General features: G+C 40.8%; 1 protein-coding gene across 1 annotated transcript; it reads right to left on the reverse strand.

The window, feature by feature from the left end:
• Nucleotides 1–165: 165 nt before the first annotated feature.
• Nucleotides 166–19562, reverse strand: TMEM167A (transmembrane protein 167A). The gene is made up of 4 exons (XM_041426640.1): nucleotides 19501–19562; nucleotides 9282–9391; nucleotides 4549–4583; nucleotides 166–1313 (listed from the first exon to the last, which is right to left on the reverse strand). Exons 1-4 carry the CDS (start codon nucleotides 19501–19503, stop codon nucleotides 1243–1245), a joined length of 219 nt encoding a protein of 72 aa, XP_041282574.1. The 5' UTR covers nucleotides 19504–19562; the 3' UTR covers nucleotides 166–1242.
• Between the last annotated feature and the right edge of the window lie 999 nt (nucleotides 19563–20561).

Below are 20561 nucleotides of genomic sequence, written 5' to 3' on the forward strand. Positions count from 1 at the left end.
TCTTTCCTGAGCTCAGATTAGAAAAGTTTTGGATGCCTACTTATGATGGTGATTTAGGTTTGCAGGTACATGTGAGACAACACAAGGGCCATAACTCAAAATCACTTTTTTCCTAGTTGCAGACGAAAATAAGGATTTCAAACAAGGATGACAACAGTTAAAATACCTTTAAGTGTGTTTTACTTTTTAGCTTTGTTCCTTCTGATCACAAGCCTTTCCAGAACAACAAATACTGCAAACAGACAACTCTCCCAAATGCAGCCAGTATGAAGTCACACAGCTGTCTGATATAACACACACTTGTCAGGCATTATTGAAGAAGTCACTAGATTACTGAAAGTGTGCAAAATTAAAAACTAAATGCTAATGGGAGGTATCATTAAAAGTAATCTAATCTTTACTACTGGTAAGCGTAATTTAGTTGCTTCAACTTTTATATCATGACATGCAACTTCCTTATCTGCAGCTAACTGTTCATTCTGCTAATTTAGAAACCTTTCCGTGCATGCAACAGCAGCAGCAGAGCCTTTTCAATCCTTTTCTCAACATTTTGGAACTTCTAAAAAAGCATACATGTGGTTTTTTACAGAGAACAATCCAGGTGTCTCAGATCCCCCATCTCTGCCTTCTCAGCAGCTAAACACACAGCACTACAATTATGGTCCCTGCCTTTATTTCACATCTTAACAACAGAAATATTGAGAGATTATTTGAGAAATTACAAGTAACTTAGGTCAGAGGTCACATTTTTAGTATGAGAGTGGAGCCATCACTTACAAATCAAGAGGAATTGTTTAGGCAGCAAGAACTAAAAATACATTGATAAACATCCCCTAGAGTCAAAATGCTCTTTATTCTTCAAAGGGTGGTCTTATTGCTGTGGCTGATTTACCATTTTAACGTTTCATTCAACAGGTCTACTGGACAAGAAATTTTAAAGAATTACACACAGCAAGCCTTTTCAACTGCATGGTGTTTAAAAAAAAAACAAAAAAAAAGAGCTCCCCTGAAGCTCAGACAAGCACCAGACACCCTTCCACATCAGTTAGAGCAGGAGTGTCAGTGCTGACCTGGCATTAACAAGCACATCTCATCTGGGTTATGATCACTAATGCTGGTCCATCTGCAGGGGTGTCCACCAGGAGACAGGTTATCCATCGTGTGAGAGGAGACTTGCTGAGGCTTCCCATCCTTTCTTGACACAAGATCTGCTCTTGGGTACGTGGGGACACTCTCCAGCTGCTACTGCATGAAGAGGATGCTGAAGGCCATCACCACACAGCACACGGCCACGTAGGGGCTCTTCCTCTCACCTGGCAGGAGGGGAGAGAAGCCAGAACAAACAAAAATTCAGGCATGGCTGAACAGACACACCAGCTCCTAGTCTAGTGTGATTCTGCCACAGCATGTGCAAACTGATATTCAACATTTCTAGCTGGAGAAAGGCAGGCAGAAGTACAGCTGTGTATTCACAAAGAACACACATGGGCAGTGGGGAAACTGAGATGTAGGACAGGTTATTTGGCTACATAAAAACAGAGTTGGGGCTCATTGCGTTGAGAGAGGGATTTGTAAACATGGCATGGAGTGACAGGACTAGAGGGAAAGGGCTCAGGCTGAAGGAAGGCAGGGCTGGCTGGGAGCTTGGGAATGGGGAATTGTTCCCTGTGAGGGTGGGCAGGCCCTGGCACAGGGTGCCCAGAGCAGCTGGGGCTGCCCCTGGATCCCTGGCAGTGCCCAAGGCCAGGCTGCACACTGGGGCTGGAGCAGCCTGGGACAGTGGGAGGTGCCCCTGCCATGGCTGGGCTGGCACTGGATGATTCTGGACCTCTGTGCCAGACCCGTGTAAGGGCTTCCACCTCACTACAAACTACCTTTTCTGAGGTGCAGTTTTATGTTGCTGCTATCTCCTAGTGCCAAAGTCAGGGGCAGGCAGAGAAAAGTTGCCCAGGACACCCCATTTTTTCTGGTTCTGCCCCTCTGTGGCTGCTCAGGAGCTGTTCTGTGTAGCTGAGGTGCAGCTGGTGCTGTCTGGTCCTGGCACCTGCCACCTGCAGTGTGAATCTTCTGTGCAGGGTGTCATGCAGCAGCCAGAGCTGGCAGCTCACAGCTGCCCAGACAGAGCCAGATGCCTTTCTTTGCTTTCCTAAGAAGACATCACATTGTTAGCATGTGGAGAGGGTCTGGTCCACAGTTTTCCATGACAAAAATGAGATCACAGAAGCTGCACCTTAATAGACACCTCTATTTTCTGACTCTTTCAAATTGGTGTCGCAGTTTCCCAGGACAAAAGTTAAGTTTACTCCATTAATATACTTTTATCTGGTGGCAAAAGCAATCATGAGAGATCTATTCCCACTCATTTGGTCCAGGACAGAACACTACACATGTCTCTTTTTTTACCAAGAAAAAAAAGATTCTCAGGTAGGGAACTCTAGCACAACCAGGGGAACATCAGTAATGGTAATCACACTGGTACCTACTTACGTGAGCACTTTCTCCATTAATTAGCAAGATGTTTTTACACTTAAAACTTTATTCTTCATGGTTCCACTGAATTCTGCTTGGAGAGCCCTCCAGCCTACAGAACTGCCAGGGAGTGCTAATACTGAAATGTGTCTTTCAAGTGAGAAGATCCTCGTTTTTACACACACAGGAGTATAAAGGCAGAGCTAGGGCTGTTTGCTTTAAGCAAAGTTCAATTTCCCTTTGCTGTGTGAGGTCTTTTGTCTTTACAAACCACCTTATCAGAGGCACAGTTTTCAGAGAAACATTAGAGAAAAAAACCCACCAAGGCTCCCAAGTCTAGCATGGTGCAATTTTTACAAAAAAAATTCTTTTCTTTTACCAGCAGGACCTTTAAACACAGAGGGAACAAACTTTCCACAGTAAAAGAAAAATAAAATACTTGCAGTGACACCTCCCATACACAGGACTGACTGCCCAATAACACTACAAGATTCTGTCATGATCTGGCATATATTTAATTAAACTTCAAATAACTGAACGAATTAATGTCTGCAGTTTCACATCTGTTTAAAATAAATTTTGAGGAAGTCCAACTCCTACGGTTCAGGGTATTACAATTTTCATATGGGTTATGCTTTTCTGCTCTTAATTTTCTTAAAAGAGAAATCACCATGTGGCAGGATTAAACATTATTTTGCACAACTTTGTAAATATGTAACCACTTGCCAGTGATTAAGATCTTATGTACATGTGAAAAGGTTGTTTAAACATACCAGGGATGTGAAATGTAAAGGAAGCCAGTAGACATTTTCATTTTTAAAACCTACACTTTCTACTTGGCTGCGTGATTAACACACATAAAATGACAGGAATCATCTCCAAAGCCCATTTCCCCTTCTTAGTCTTAAAGAAAGTCAAAGTGGTCCACCCTAGATGCAAGCTGCAAAAGAAACAGCTAATTGAAAAAAAAACAAAACTTGCACTTAATTAGCTACAAAGAAGACAGCAAGGTAAGGTGAAGTGCTGTCTTCAGCTTTAGACAAACCCTAATGCAGCTGAATTTTTACATTTGTTTTCACTGGTATAGCTCAAAATTCATTTCTGACAGCTGCCACCTTCCCAGTATCTTTCAATTACAGCACTAAAATTGGTTCTGCTATGTCTATTATCTAAATAGGACAATGTCTGCAATAATTTTAACAACAGGGTCTTCACCAAAACCCTGTTTTTTGTGTCAATGCTTTTTTGACATCCTGTAAAATGTTCTGCCTGGGAATGCAGAAAGGGAATCATAAAGGCTTTCTTCAGGTTCAATGACAAGTAGGAATATCTAGAATTACAAGTTCAAAGTTTCTGCTCTGAATTAACAATGCAATTTGAACACTGATGATGGGTTAGTAGTTTTGTTTTTTTCCCTAAATCGTGGGTATACCTTAACGTTAAGACTAAACTTCTGCTGCACATTCCAATTTCCTTCTCCAAATAAATTCAGGATAAGGATTAAAATAAATATAAAACCAATGTTATGGGAAAATGTCAAGAATCAGATAGAGCTGATCAGCCTGTGTACAGATGTCACTTGACACGAACAGCTTTGTGTAATTCAAAAGTGCACAGAAGCTGAGCAAAGAAGGGAAAGGAAAAAAACCCACATTTATGCTTCAACAGACATTCATAATGCATTACGAAATCCATGTTGTTTTATTACTATAAGGTAAATATCTGGGTTTTTTTCAACAGTCCATTGCAATTTCAGACTGCAGTTTATAAGAAATCCCTGATTTTTTTGCATGTTAGAAATGCACCCTTGGTTGTTTCATGTGGCAAGAATTGCAAAAGACTTTTGAAAATATAACACTAGATACATGAACTGACATGAGAAGATGCAGGGCTTCCATGATGCTAATCTAAGCAATATCCTGCCCTCTATTTCATGGAGGTTAAAACCTGCATTTTTGAAGACAAAGGATGTGTATGGTTTTCATTGCTACATGGCAACAGAATCCTAATAAATTATGGTAGAAATAGGACTGATCTTAAGGATTTTGAAGGGGGAAAAAAAACCAAAAAAACAATTACCAATCCTGGCGCACTTCCAGAATATCCCCAACAGTCTGTAAAGATAAAATAAATTCATTAGGCTCTTGATTTAATACATCCAAATCAACTGATTTTCTTTATGTTAAAATAATCTGAACTGACAGTAATTTGTCAACTTGATTCCCTTCTGCACACCAGAAAACAGCAGATACCTGCATGTAAGGGTACAGAGTAGGAATTACAGAAGTGGCAATGTTCTAAGTCTAGCAGGGGTCTTTTTGCATGCAAGGATGCATTGAACTCATTCTGCATTCCAGATCTAAAGATTTTATCAGAACCCCATATTTATCTACAGTACCCCAGACAGAAAATTTTGTGCAGAAAAAAGTCTTACAAATTCTTCTGGTTCTTTCTTATTCCTTTACCAGCATTTACCTTGCTCATGTCTCTCCTGTGCTGCCTGCCCAGGAATTTACCTCTCACAAGTGAAACAGCAATGGAGAAAAGCAGAATTCAAAGCAGGGAACACCCAAAGGGATGTCACAAACCTACAATTGCTCTGTGTAACTAAAATAATCTCATACTGACAGCTCCAGAGGAGCAGGGACTGCTTTAGGATCTGAGGAAGACAAGGGGAACAACACTGAGGTGTCCTGTGTAAGCAAACAGATTTCAGCCCTTCAAAGTTTGTCTGCAGGAAGGTTTCCTTCACAGTAAGGCACAGAACACTGTGGGGAAGCACTTGGAGAGCTGCCATCAAGCAGGTAATAAATACAGCCCCACAAATAAGGTTCTGAACTCACACCCACAAAGGTTTGCTTTCTGTTTTTTCCCTCTTTCAGGCTCTGAGAGTTGCTTACTTCTAACACATTTAAATGCAGACAGGTAAGCTTGGGCCACTTGCTCCTGCATGCTGGAGCAGTCATCTTTTCATTTTCTGCTACTTCCTTTTTATGTCCTCTTTTATGGTCTTGGTTTATTTCAGCATCTCTCTGTCCATTTAGCAGCCTCCTCTATTTCTGAGACAAAGACTCAGTGCCAGGCAGGTGAAGACCAAGGGTGGCAGCAAGTGACTGAGGTGTTCAGACTCAAAGGGAAATGCTTTTTGACTTATGTGCCCCTTGCTGACCAATTAATCATGAACAGCATTCCATTTCCATTTTTAGAAAACAGGCATTTTCAGCTGTGCTTTAGATTTTAGTTTTACCTCAAGCAAAATATATATACATGCACACACAGACATATTTGGGTTTGACTGTATTTCTGTACAGCCAAACCTCTGTTTTCCAGCTTTTATGGAGCTCCACAAGCAGAAGTAATGATCCCTGCATATAGACCTCCACATTTTCCAGGCTAAGAGGTCACACAATAAAGTAACCTGAAGACATTTATGCACTTTTTGAAGAGGCATGCAGGTAGAAAGGCATTCATGTGTAAATCTGAAGTGCTCCATTGATAGCACCTCAGGTTCTCAAAACTGTTGTTCATTCTCTGTAAAATTACAAATTACAGAGTTCATGCTGCAAAACCAACAGGAATACTTCCACAGCCCTATTTCTTATGTTGCCCTCTCTCAAAAGCTTGCCCAGGAGCTCAAAGAAATAAAACACTACCACTCTATTCATATGCTTTTGAAGAATCTTGCATGAGAAAAAGAATATTAACCCTTTCAGGCAGCCTAGAAGTCTGTTGAATTTGCCTCACCATCTCAGCAAGGGTATTTATTCCTCTTCTCAGTGATTTCTTGATTAATGTGAACCCACTACTGCACACTGCCCTACAAAGCCCCTTGGTGAAAACAGAAATTTTCCCACCTGATGTGCCAGGTACAAAACAAAGGATGGGTTTCACCAGCTGCCCTTAACAACTGCAATTAACAATTTATGAACCTGAAGCCACTGACATGAGGACCAACCAGCCTTCCTTAATGACACCAGAACATCTTAAGAGGCTTTTGGGTTCTGGAACAGCTCATTACCTCTGTCTGTCCACACAACCTGCTGCTGAGCACAAGCAGACTGAATTCTGGACCTTCTGATAATGAACCCTTTGGAAAAACCAGGGAGCTCCCACTGCAGGAAAAGCCTGTGCAGACCTCCTCCTCCCCTGGTTTTTCCATTAGTGTTCACCCCAGTTCCACAAGAAGAACCTCTTCAAGTCAAAACCTGCTTGCTTATTACAGAAGTGATGCTGCCTTGCGTAACTCTGCTCCAAAACAATTCCTCCTGCAGCAACTCCTTGGTGTAACTGCACCATTCCTTCTCCACCCTTGGTGCTCTGCTCCATCCTTTTCGGATGCAGGTGAAGGTGTGGGTCTGGTTAGGATCCCTGCTGCTCTCTGTCCCAAATGTGCTGACCTGCTGCAGATTCCTGGCTCTCCGTGCTAAATGCTAAAAGCACTTATTGTGAAAAGTGGTGGTGGTTACCTGGAGGACAAAAAACCCAAATTAAATGGAACCTCTTAAGCTGAGGAGGAGGTGGTGGAGCCTTAGACAACAACTGCTATGGCTGGGTGTGCTGTAAAATGCCATGTGTTCCCCAGGAGAAGCCAGTGCCACTGCAGGAGGGAGTGTGAGACATCCCCGTGGAAAATCAAAGGGGATCTCTGGTGCACATGAGCTAACACATCTTTCTGGTTAGCAGGGAGGAGAGAATTATGTTGTGGTGCACATTCTCCTCTAGTTAGCATGAAACAGTAAATCTCCACTTGCTTTCCCAGCCTTTAACACTGTTGCTCACGACTGAGCACATGGAAACATTCAGGGAAAATGAAGCTTTAAGGTTCTGTTTGGCTTGGTAGGAAAAGACACACTTTGGCAGAAATGAGGGGGAGGAAATACAGGGTTATGAGGATGGGTGACATCACTGTGCAACAGCATCTCTCAAGCAACAGAAATAGGTTTCTTCACTTATTATCAACAGACCTAAATCCTCAGCAAAGTTACCACTCACTTAGAAATACAGTGAATAACTATCAGCATTCCACCTCTCTGCCACTTTAGTGTTTTATTGATACTTTTTTATGCCTTTAATTTGGAGCAGGAATGATGAGGCAAGAGCATCTCTGTGGCAAACTGAAATATCACTAGAAATTGTTCTATCCCACACGTCCAGACATTTCTACTGGAGCATGGAGTACGTTGGAAGAGAGGGAAAGGAGTTTAGCACCATATGAGCTCCATGTAAACATCTACCATACAGGAAACAACTTTCATTGCTACCAGGCCAAGGTTTTATTCTCCAGTACAAAGTAGTCTACAAATATATATATATAAAAAACAAAATGGTATGTCCTACATCTACATAAATACAAACCTACACATCAAACGCCCAACTCCTCCACAGTGTCAGCACCCCTTGGAAACGTTTTATGAAGAGAGTTCTATTGTACTCCAGACAGATTTGCCTCAAGAATAAACAGAGTAGCTCCAGATTAAAGGAAATACTCCTTGCCAAGAACAGCACTAAAATTTTAATCAGTAAAACAAACATTCTTACTTCTTACTGTGTATACCTCATTGACTATCGTGTTATCTTCCACCAGCAGACACCCAAACTCCCCTCGTCCCCCCACTCCCTGTCCTTCATGAAGTCATCCTTTCTTCCATCTTTACTTCCATCCAAAGAAATCTCTCATGTCAGTGACAATTTCATGGCCTCATATAGAAGGACACAAGTGTTTTCATGTTAGAACTCCAAATTATGAAAAAAAAAAAGCTGGCGTAATTTGGGTATCTTACACTGCTAAAATTAAAAAAAAACATGGATAATAAAACAGCAACCCCAGAGATTAATTACAACGAAGGTTTTCAGAAGACAAACACTCAGGGTTCTTGGTCACAACACTATTTAAAACTGGACACTTCTGAATTTAAATGCCAAAGTGATGGAAGACACTTAGGGAAGAAGAAAATTTTATTTAACAGGAAATGACCTAATGGCAAAAGTGGAGAAGTCAAACACTCAGCATCCAAAAGCCTGTCTGTTTTTCCACCTAGAATTACCTCCTGCTTCTACAAATATCATCTCCTTTGCACTTAGCTGAGGTGACAGCATTACTGAAGTTCTGTGGACAGCCACAGACAGTTCTGTGCCACAACTGCCAGTGGTTACTCAAAACCCACCACACTTAAATCACAGTTCTGCTGATCACAGCTAGCATCCATATGATTAAAAACCAAAAAGTTAGGTTTGCAGAAGTTTTCAAAAACTCCTCTAGAAATTTCCTCACCTTAGAGAATACAAAACCATGATTTGAAGACCACACAAGAAGACTGTGTCGCTTATTTTAGAAAATATTTTTAGTTTTCTTTCAGTTACAGATTATTGTAAAGCTGTGTTTCAGACTTGTATCTACAAAACACCTATCTTGAAAACAAGCAAAAATCCAGTTTCTGCTGGTTTCTCACCCACCTAGGAATCAAAAATAAATCATTGCAACAATAACCACATGTAGGAGAATGTTTTATTTCTGTCTCTCATTTCTGTATCTCTAATAAGCATCTAACAACAAAGCTACAAATCTAGAAGATTAATAATACAGTATTAACAAGGTTAGCAGGCTAATAAATTCTTTCAATAAAATTGCAACTAAGGGCTTGCCAATACCTTATTGCACTCTATTGTGAGGTACAAAATTAAGATTTTTATCTTTAAAGCGAGAAAATTTTCAAAGCAGAATCTGCATTATCACAGACTTCATCAGGAGATGCTGAAAGGCTGCAGTTGAACACACACAGCTTGTGGGTGTTAGAAATGATCAGGCCACATACCCGGATTTATTTTTGTCCAGTAAGCTGGGAGCCAAGGATCTGATGTAGGCACAGGTACATATGAGCAGCAGGATCACAGTCAGCAGACTCTGGAAGTTGAAGATGGCAGACTATGGAAGAGAATCAGGAAAACAAAGAATTACATCTCTGCAGTGCAGAACCCCTGTCAAAGTGGAAGTTCTGGAAAAAAGGGGTGACCACTTAGACAACACCAAAAATGAAACCTGCAATGAGCCAGAAAACCTTTCCATCAATGGAATACTGCAGTGGTAGTGAAAGTACAGATGAATTAGGTGACTGGCAAGGAAACCAGTAGTAGCCAAGACAAAGAATAACACAAAACGTGCAGTAGGTTTGTTAATATACCACTTTTTAAAGGCTACAGGCCAAATTTAACAGATTTGTAGAAATATAAGGAGTAAAGCCCACCTGAAGTATGAAAACTGATTACTTTTATTTTCAAATAATGTTCTGATTGTAAATTGAAAACATCTTTATTATAATTACACTTTCAGAAATGCTAGTTATATGGTAAATCCTGAAGAAATTGATGAAATTGCCCTAGGATTGAGAAGTTCTGTTGTTGACAGCAAACAATGGTCAGCCTAGAGACAGTAAGAAGAGACAATTCTTGAGAAACTGCTGCAAAATTTGGCTACTTACTGAAGAGCAAAGTATCAGCAACAGGCAGAAAGTGCAACCCATAAACCTTTTTCTTTTTAACTTTTTATTTTTTTTATAATTTTGGGGTTTCTCTTAAGTGTCTCAACTGACATTCTGGTCAGTGTAACAACACCAGGTGGTGTAAGAGGCAATTGCTTATTTCAAAAAGCTTTATTTCACCTCCTCTCTGCTACGGTCATTTGCAAATCTGATTTAGTGTGAGCTCAAAAAAAAAAAAAAAAATAGTCAAGGCAAATGCAATAAATTCACTCTTTGTTCTGGAATTCTGATGAACTTCTGTCTCCTGTGTTCAACCCAGCTGGTCGAGTAGTGGTATTTAATTAAAGGTAAATATTTAGCACTTAGGAAGGGATAATACATTGGCATTTCCTTCTCCAAGCATATTTTACGGCACATCAGAGCCTTCATTTCCACGCAGCCTGAGGCACATCTCTGTTGATGTGCACATGCTTTCTTCCTATGTCACAAAATGGTAATGTTTTGAATCTCTGATTATCAAATAGATCTAGCTAATGAGAATTATAAAAGAAAAGCACACTATTCTAGTTCAGTATGGCACTAGCAGGAAATTAGGAGAGGAAAATGAAAAATTCTTGTAGAAGAAAAGCCACTGGAACACACTCAAGTGTTCCAATACTGAGATCAAAAACCTGGTGACCAAAACCCACCAAAATCAACAGCAAAACAGAACAAAATACATTATCTTATTTAGAAGTCTCCATGGATCATATGAACTCCAGAACACACACACAGAGCTGCCAGTCTGAACACAAGCTTTAGGCAGGGTTAGCTATCTGAAGGAATTTCAGTATTTAACTTAATGGGGTCCAACAGGCCACTCTGTTAAGAAGCATCATCAGAGATGCTCTGACTCTGCAGCCTGTAGAGGAGAGATTTCAGCATCCCTGAAACCCACCCTTTCTGTGATGAGGGAGCAGCGATCCCACATCCAAAGCCAGCCCTCTTGTCCCAACCATGAAGCTGCTTGGTCTCCTGTTGCACCACAGCCTTCCCTAAATCATATTTAGTGTAGCATTTTAGCTCAACCAGCCACCCCTTCTGCCCCACCATGTCATAAACAATGCACAGACTCTTCACAAAGGACAACACGCTGCCATCCTCAGCCTCTGGAGCCTTTGTGCTCAGCAGAAGTTTCTGCCAGCTCCAGAAACCAGGGAAGTCTCAATTCCCCCTGGCTCCTGCGGGTCTAGGAACGCGGCGGGGCCGGATCCAGGAGCGGCTGCTCTCAGCACAGCCAGATACTGCCTATCAACTGATTAACTCGATCAGTCCTGCGGGACAGACAGACAGCTGCTCTGACAGCTCACAGCCCCGCGTTCCCATGAATTCCTGCAGCTGCTTCCCGAGGCGGCACCGGGCACCCCGGCACTGCAAAATGGCACAAGGGCACACTTGCTTCCTCTTAAGCAGGGGCTGTAAATGTATACTCATGAAATGTGCTATCAGCCAGCCAACTGGGGCAGTATATAATTGTATATAATTGCTCTTTGTTGGGGTCTTCACGTGTTTCCCCAGATATGCGTGGCTGTAATCGCATCTGCCCTTCCACGGAAACGCGCTCTGAATGACACGTTTATCTGCACAGCCGCTTTGAAAGGGCAGATGTGAGTGTTCCAAAATTTGCTTACGAGTTTGGAAATGAGGATCTATTCCTGAATTAGACGGCTTCACTCTGCACATCTGAAGTAATTCTCATGGCCCAGCTGAATTCATAGAGAGCAGCAACCTACATCTGGCTGCTCCAACTGATGTAATTAAAAGCTGCTGCAAGAGTTATACATTGCTCAGAATCCTTTTAAAAAACTGCATTCACATACCAAGCTACTTGGACAACATAGATGTGTTGTTGTTCATTTGTTTACACTGGGTTGCTCTGATGAAAATGTATTAATTTCAATTTTTGACTCGTGTTGACTGGCTTATGGTAGATCCTGGAAGCCTCATTCCCACTACAAAGAGATCTCAGCACATGGAGAAACTGTGCTGCCTCTTAGACCGTGTCCCCATGAGGGTGAAATGACAACTAACTTCCTGAGACTCGTGCTGCAATGCCAGAAAGAACCAGCACTGGCATTTTATTCTGTTTTTAGACAGTGCAAGCTTTAATTCCACACGCTGAAATTTTCTACATCTGCATTTGGTATATTTCTGACATAGTGGGAACACCTCAGTTGCACCATTCCGCCTCATTCCCTCTGTGCCCCGTCCTGTATGGAGCACCACATCACCTGCAGCACCAATGAGGTATTTTATTCACCTGAACTTGCACAAGACAAGGTTTTTCCAATGACTTCGGAAATTCAAGACTTTGAGAGCTACATGCCCATAGGCTGTTTTAAATCCTTCCCAAAACCAGGCCTTTAAAAAAAGCCTCAATATTATTTCCTGATCATAACATATCTCAGTAAAAACTCCATATAATAAACCATAAAGAATTAGTATTCCTGCAAGTTTTATTGTGTTGGGATTAACAGCAGTGCCTTGTATTAAAATAAATACTCATGGGAATACACAGTAGTTGCAAATCAAGTGGTAGAGCTAGGGATGTATGGATGTATTCCCATTTGAGTATAAACTGAAGTTTAATGTACTTCAGTAAGTTGATTGAAACTTAAAAGTTACCTATGTGGGTGTGACAGGGAATCATGACAACAATTGCACAGCTCCTGCAAACCTCACTGTAGACAAGGCTGTCCCTCAGCATTAAATTTAATGCACTTGGGCAGAAGAAGAGGGAAAAAAAGCAGCATCTCAGAGTTGTGGTTATAACCTTGTGGTCTTGCACTTCACAGGAGTATTTAATTCAATATGCAGAAATAACCATAAGGAATGCACTACTTCTAAGCACTTTCCTGCACTGACAACACCCACAGAGAAGACACTGTATGTTATCCATCTCTGCAGTTTTCACTCACCCCATTACCCCCATATTCTCTGCTTCAGGCACTGTGGTGTTCCCTGCCCTTGCAGGCAGCACCACACTCACAAAAACCACCTACTGATGCAACCCCTGGGTAGCACAGCAATAAATCACACCCCAGGTTTTCATGAAAATGTCTGTGTCACAAAGGAACCTGCTGATTTTCGCCTTGTCTTGCAGACTTTTGTTTCAAACAAACCACCCAGTATCATGGTTCCAGGGGAAATGAAATGGACAGGAGGACACAAACTCTACGCTGTTGTCCTTTTGGGTTGGTAGAAAGCCTAACACAAAAGCTCTCTGAGTTTATCTCAGCAGACTTAGCACTGAAACCAAAGCTTAACCTTCCCTAGACTTAAAGTATTTACAAAATGATTATTTTATCTCTGATTGCAGCGTGACCAAGATGATTTCATCCATCTGTGCTATAAAAGCACAGGCCATTGTAGTGCCAGCAAGTTGCAAAACTTTGCCCTGTGGTTACTACTATAACAACCAATTTATGTGGGCAAACAGAGATAAATAACTGCAATATTTTAAAGAAAGTATAATCTCTGTGTAGTACGCTTCAGAATATTCAGTCTTTCTAGAATGGTTTTATATTTTTTCCTCCACAGTATAATAAAATTGATGAATAATTATGTTTTCTGGAGTCAAATATGGATACCCAATCATTCAGCTGCCTTTCTCATACTGGAATATGAGCAAGAGCATACATACTGCAGTTAAATTTCAGTTAAGCAAGATAAAAATTTAATCACACAGAAAAGTTAAATCAAGTTATGAAATTTTAACAAAGAGGTCCTTACAATGTTGAAAGAGAAAATACTTATTATCTAGGGTTTCCATTAGGCCCTGCAATTCTTAATTCTTCAGTAAAATCAAATTTTTCAGAAGATAATATTGAGTAAAATAACAGGATATAAATCATGTAATCTACTCCCAACCTGAAAGCCAAAGCAACTGCTAAAAACTAATTAAAACATGCATCTTATTGTGTTATTTTTCAATCTATTTAAAAAATAATTATTTTTCTCTCTGCTGCCAAATGCAATATGATCAAAACAAATGAAAAACAAGCATATGTAAAAGAGGCATGCTAATTAGCATAATAAACCAATTACAAAAACTGCAGATTAGTGCAGTTTGAAGTAATTATTGGCAAAAGTACACAACAAAACTAAGCAAGGGGTGTTAGTAAGTATCCAAATAGCAGCCAGATGCAGTTGTTTCAGCATAAATATGGCTTTTTACTTCGGATTTACAGCATGTTCTCCTCAGTATTTAGTTTCCAAAGAATGTAAGTACTATATTTAATGTTCATTCAGATTTCTGTCTGAAAAATGTATTTTTGCACTCACAGAATGTAAGCTAAGGATTGATTAGAGAAATAGGGAATTTTTTCCTAGTAATTTCTTGGAGAAGCACATTGTCAAGTTTAAATGGCAAATGCAACTAACACATATGCTTTCTAGTCAACTGAAGACTAATACATCTAAGTAAAACAAAACCAATCTCCTGAAACAATTAAACACTTAATTAAACATATGGACACAGCTGCCCTCTCCTATAAAAAGCTCATTTGACTTTAGCACGTTTAGGATTTTTACTGTGATTTCAAATCCACAGACCAGCAGTGAAGACACCTCCAGGCAATGATGCTGAAATTTCACACTTGCTTAAATTCCTCCCTCTTTGCCCCAACATCTAGTCTGAAAACAGAACTCTTGCTGCAAGCAGCTAGCAGATGCAGCATTTCACCAAAATATCTTACTATGAAAAACACAGTGTACTACTAAAGTCACTCTTACTGGGGTCACTATAGCATAAAGGTGTGTATGCTCACAAATTTACTAAACAAAGAATTATGGTGGATATGTCAGTACCTTCTCCCCCAGTTTTCTCTGTAGATTAAACACTTTAAAATTTTACAGAGATATTTTTCCTCTGCTGTCTTCCCTCATTAGATAAAAGCAGTATTTTAAATAACTCCCTTTTTAAACTAACTCTCCTGTCTGAAGCTGCACACCACACTGTTTAGTTCATCACAAATTTAATACTGAAACAGAAAAAAACCAGTAAAATCTCTGTGTGTGAATGGAAGAGGAAAGAATCATACTAAAACACACTTGGAATCAGGTGATATCCTTACTGTAATGAAAGCAGCATGCAAAAGCAGCAGTTTGCAACAGAAGGTGCTATAGGAATGTGGATGTGGCCATGGGAAAAAGTCTAACTTCTCAAAAAGGAAGATATATTCTAATTTACCTAAAAATTACAAAACAGACCTGTAAATATTTTATGTGTACTATTTACCAAGAATTTTTTTTTGCTCATTCATAGTCAAGCCATCTCTTTGAAACATGAAGACCAAATACCAGGAAAAAATATACTTAGTTAAGAAATAATGACAAGTTCTGCTAAGTCTCTTGGCCCTGGGCAGGTCTACAGCACCTCTACAAGTCTCTTATTTGGCAGAGGTTCAGGTGCATGGTTTGAATATTTAGCATCTGGAAGACAGGTAGTCTTTTTCACAGCTGTTCCCACCTTGTTTCCACAGTCACCAGGCTGAAAATCAAAAGCTTTTGTTGAGTTTGAACGCCTGGCTCTGTGCATTAGCAGAAAAACATATTCAGTGCTGCAGCTGTTACAATGAATGTGTGTGGTGTCTAACACTGCAGGCAAACAAAAAATTAAATTGTGATCTTCACTCTTTTATGGCACTCAGCAAAGCAATGGTTTCTCACAACCAGTATCATTCTGGGTAAATCTGTTAAAGTAGATTCACATCATCCTACTCTTCCAAAAAGAGACCATCTTACCTTGACAGAATAATTTCCTCAGTTCAATAATCACAGAAATAAAACAGACAATGCACTTTCACATCGTCCTCTAAGACGACAGAAGTATCTACACAGAACACTTCAGGTGAAATAAATTTTCAATACAAAGACACTTTAAGACTGTAATATAACCTAGTTGATGTTTTTAAACCTATGTACCTTTAGGTCATGATAAAAACAAAGCTGCTATCAAGTCTGAATGAGTATTGATTCATTCTTGTAGTTTTGAATAAGACAAAGACAAGACTTTGCACTTGAAGACTCCTGAAAGCTCCTTTTTCAGAGCAGTGTCTTGGGTTCTGGCGTGTTTACATCTGACAGCTCGGTTTGAAATAATATTTACTAATGAATGTTTTTAAAATTGGCTTTATGAGCAATTCCCCTTCCTTCCATAAACACCACACTAAGAGAGCAACAAAGACTGTGGCAGAAATGTTTGTCCTCGTGGAAAGTTCCCAAATCACTTTTTGTGTAGTAATCTGGGGCCAGGATCAGGCCCAACCAGAGGGTGACAGGGAAGAAGATGTTTTTGTCAAGTTTTCTGCACTTCTTTTAAATTATCTCCATCACCAAATTCTGCTTGAGTGTAACTTCATATTTTTGCTAGGAAGGAAAGTGAAGACCACCCTTCAGAAGCTGAGAAGCTCCTCATTAATTTTAATGTTACCTTTGCCCTCTTCCCTTTTTCCACCCATGCCCATGCAAACTTTTCAAGCCCATCAGGAAACTTCTGTTGAGCTTTTAGATGTAAAATCCCAAAAGCTGGCAGGACAAACTGATTTGTGGAAGTCAGCAAACAATATACATTCTGCTCCTAAATAAGTGAGGGAGCTGTGCATCCTGGTGCATCCTTCCATTCCCAGCAAGTTTGGAATCCACTGAGAAGCTTCTACTGTCTTCCACAGCTGCTTTAAGTTAAAAGAGGGAGGGTTTTGCTCTAAGTCAAAATGGTGAATTTTTTCCCTATCCACTAGCAGTGAAGAGGAAAAAAAAAATCCCACAATCTCTGCTTTCACATATAAGATAAGAGAGGTAAAAGTCAGCTTACACACACACACACACACACACATATATATATATATTTCTTTTCTGTTTGGCAGCAGCTGGCCATTCACCCAGCAGAAGTTCTCATCTGCTTAGCCAGGAAGACTGGTAAGGAAGCCTGGAAAACAATGGGATAAAAGGTTTCCAAGGGATAAAGTCCTTTGGAAATCATGCTTCAGAATATTATACAATATAGAATATTCAGAGTGCTGCTAGCTAGGCAGAACTGCAAGTCCTACTCTTTGGACAAGGAGAATAAATTTGAGATGTAGCTCTAATCACTTCATGACACACAGACAGCAGCTCTTTCCTCTCTCACAGTCAAATGTGAGCTCAAAAATTATCCTTTTTTTTTCCCCTAAAATGCCTTGACACCAGAGGTGGCATCATGGAGGATCCAAAGTCCTGAAGGGCCGCTGCTCTCTTGAAGAAATTCAAACATCACAGTAAGGCTGAGGATACTTATTTTCACCTTATTTTCAACATTAAATCATAAGCAAACCATCTTTACAAGAGTTTCTTGCTTCAGGGTCCTTGAGGCACACAGAGTAAGGAAGAGGGACAAGTGGAGAAGGTGATCCCAACAGAATCTCACACACTTGCCACAACCTTCTCAGATTTAAATATTACCTTTGTTTTTAAGTTACTCTTATATATTTCTTGCATATCACTAAAAAATACATAAAATGTAAATGATATAGTGATATAATATTAAATGATTACTTGTATTGAATCATTACACTGAGCAACACCAATATCCCACTGAGGTCTCTTGCCTTTTTCTATCACCTCAAACCCTTTTAAGTACAACGAAAAAGACCGAGGTGCTGCTGTAATTCTGTATATTCCCCTTTCCACGGCACTGATTAGAGGGCTTTTACTTTCTGCACGTGTGTTTTAGATCTCCTGAGATAATTTATGCATCTCTTCATAAAAAATATCCTTTGTTTTCTGCTTGGAGCCCCAGACTGGAGCAGGTTCACCTGAAAGATCTGCCAAGGAATGCTCAGGTGAGCAACTCCCAGCAATTTCCTGCTGGTGGCAAGATCTGGAGTCTGGGAACCCTTTTTTGAAAGAAACTTCACGAGATATTGATCTTTTCTGTAAATACACAGGAAATACAGCAATATTCCATTAAACTGCACAGCAACTCTGCAATGATGGATAATGTCCGTGCTCATGGGAGGGGGGACCAGGTGATCTTTAAAGGTCCCTTTCAACCCAAATTATTAGAAAAATCTAAGAATGTCCATCTTAAAACAAACACTATGCTGAAGTTATGGACAAACATGTACTTTGTAGGAAAAACTTACACTAATTCAGTTGTTCCTTTGGTTTTCCTTTTAATTTTAAATCCATGTATCTGCTCTGCTCATATAAACGTTGTTGATAAATAAACATTTAATGTATAAACTTCGACTAAGGAAAAGTATTTCACTGCTCAGCTTTAAGAATGAGAGAAATGCAAACCCTTATTTTGTATTACCTGCACAGAGACTGGAAAAATGGGGTGGAAACAAAAAGAATAAATACCAGTTTGCCTCTAGAGCAACACTACATAAGGAATATAGATATTTATACACATATATTATACATATATACCTATATATATATATATACACACACAGATATATATATATATCTATATATATATCTATATCTCTAACCACACTCTTTATGTGTTTATAGAAAAAGATATATTGGTAATATATAACACATAATTACTAAAATATTATTAATATTGATATTATTAATATTTTAATAATTTAATAAATTTAATTTAATAAAAATTATCCTATATATATAATTATATATATTTGTATAATCCATAAATATACATATTTGTATCTGCATGTATTTGTTGTACACATAATAAACTTGTATTTAAGCACAGATATTCTACTCCAGATGTACTTACCTGTTGTTTAGGCATTTACAAAACTATAAAAACACTTAAAAATACGTATTTATATGGTAAGTTGTATTATATATACTTCTATAATCTTAAGATTTACATGCGTTGTGAATACATGGACTTTTAAAAATACAGGGAAAAGGTAATATACACCTGTATACACATATATAATTTTTATACATATATATCCATTTATAAAAATGCTTTATATATACTGTATATACATATTATATATGTTATACATAATTATATATTTATAAAATTATATATATACACACACATATATACAGATATATATATACACATATATATATATATGTATGTATGTATAATAAGTAGTTTTAGATATAATCCAGTTTCACGAGTAAAAGGACCTGAGCCTCTGATGACACCCCTGAAGAACTGCCAATGACGCAGCTCAGCACAGTGCTGCGAGCATGACGTCACCTAACACCGCCATGACGTCACGCAGCACAGGAATGACGTCAGGAAGCCGGGAGAGACGCGCACAGCACCTGACCGACCTCGCACCGGCTGCTGATGCGCCGCACGGACACAAACCGGGTATTTTTCCTGTCACCAAACCCCTGATACAAACCCGCCCCGCGCTACTCCCGCCAAAGCCTTGAGGCGGCTCCGCTCCCGCGGGTTGCGGCTTATGGCGTCAGCGACCTCTGTGGGCGCCGCCCGGGCCGGGAGGCGCCGCTGTGCACCGTGAGGGGCCGCGGGGAGGCAAGGGAGCGGGGAGGGCCCGGTGCCGGAGCGGCAGGGCCGGGCGGGCCCCGCGCTTACCATCGCGCCGCGCTCCGCCACATCACCTTCCGGCCGCCGCCACGGGCGGAAGCGCGCACCGCGCGCCCTCAGCGCGCCGGGGCGCGGGCACGGCCGCCATTGGCTGGCGGCGCCGCGGGGCGCCGCGATTGGTCGGCGCGGGCGGCGCGGGGCGGGACGGAGGGGCGGACGCGGCGTTGATTGGCTGGCGGGGCGCAGGCGGAAGTGGCGGCGCGGGAGGTAGGTCGGGCGGCCCGCCCCGCGCGCGGCGGCTCGGGCGGGACTGAGGGGAGCGCGGGGGGAGGGGCTGTCCCGGTGTGGGGATAACCGGGATAACCGGGATCAGCCCTGCACTGACCCCCCACCGGCACTGAGAGGAGCGAGGGGAGCCCCGACCGTGTCCCGGTGTGGGACATCCGGGATAGCCGGCATAACGGGGCTCAATCCTTTACTGACGCTTCACCGGCACTGAGGGGAGCGGGGGGAGCCCTGATCACGTCCCCGTGTGGGGACAGCCGGGATCACCGGGATAACAGGGATCAGCCCCTCACTGACCCCTCACCGGGCCATGGGGGCCGCGTGTCTTTTGTGAGACGCAAAAAAAAAAAAACCCAAAAAACCAAAAAAGCAAACCAACAACAACAAAAACGAGAAAAGCCCCCACAAACAAAAACATACAAGAAACCCCGAAACAATTGGTTCTTTTGGTGTGTTTTTTTGGTGGTTTTTTTTGGATTTTTCATTGTTATTCGGCTCCCAGCGCTGTTGTCTCGCGTCCCTTCAGGCGTGAGCCACTGGCTACTGAAGTCTTAATAAAGAACGCTTTAATAACATAAAGAATGCCTTAATGAGGCAATAATTGGTTCTTTTGGTGTGTTTTTTGGTGGGTTTTTTCCGGTTTTTCATTGTTATTCGGCTCCCAGCGCTGTTGTCTCGCGTCCCTTCAGGCGTGAGCCACTGGCTACTGAAGTCTTAATAAAGAACGCTTTAATAACATAAAGAATGCCTTAATGAGGCTGTTATTTACTTAGGGGCTCTCTTACTGTTAATTCTGTTGTTGTATAGGGAGAACCCAGACTGTC

This window comes from Onychostruthus taczanowskii, unplaced genomic scaffold (assembly GCF_017590055.1).
Source record: "Onychostruthus taczanowskii isolate IOZ18803 unplaced genomic scaffold, ASM1759005v1 scaffold92, whole genome shotgun sequence".
In the NCBI taxonomy this organism is placed as follows: domain Eukaryota; kingdom Metazoa; phylum Chordata; class Aves; order Passeriformes; family Passeridae; genus Onychostruthus; species Onychostruthus taczanowskii.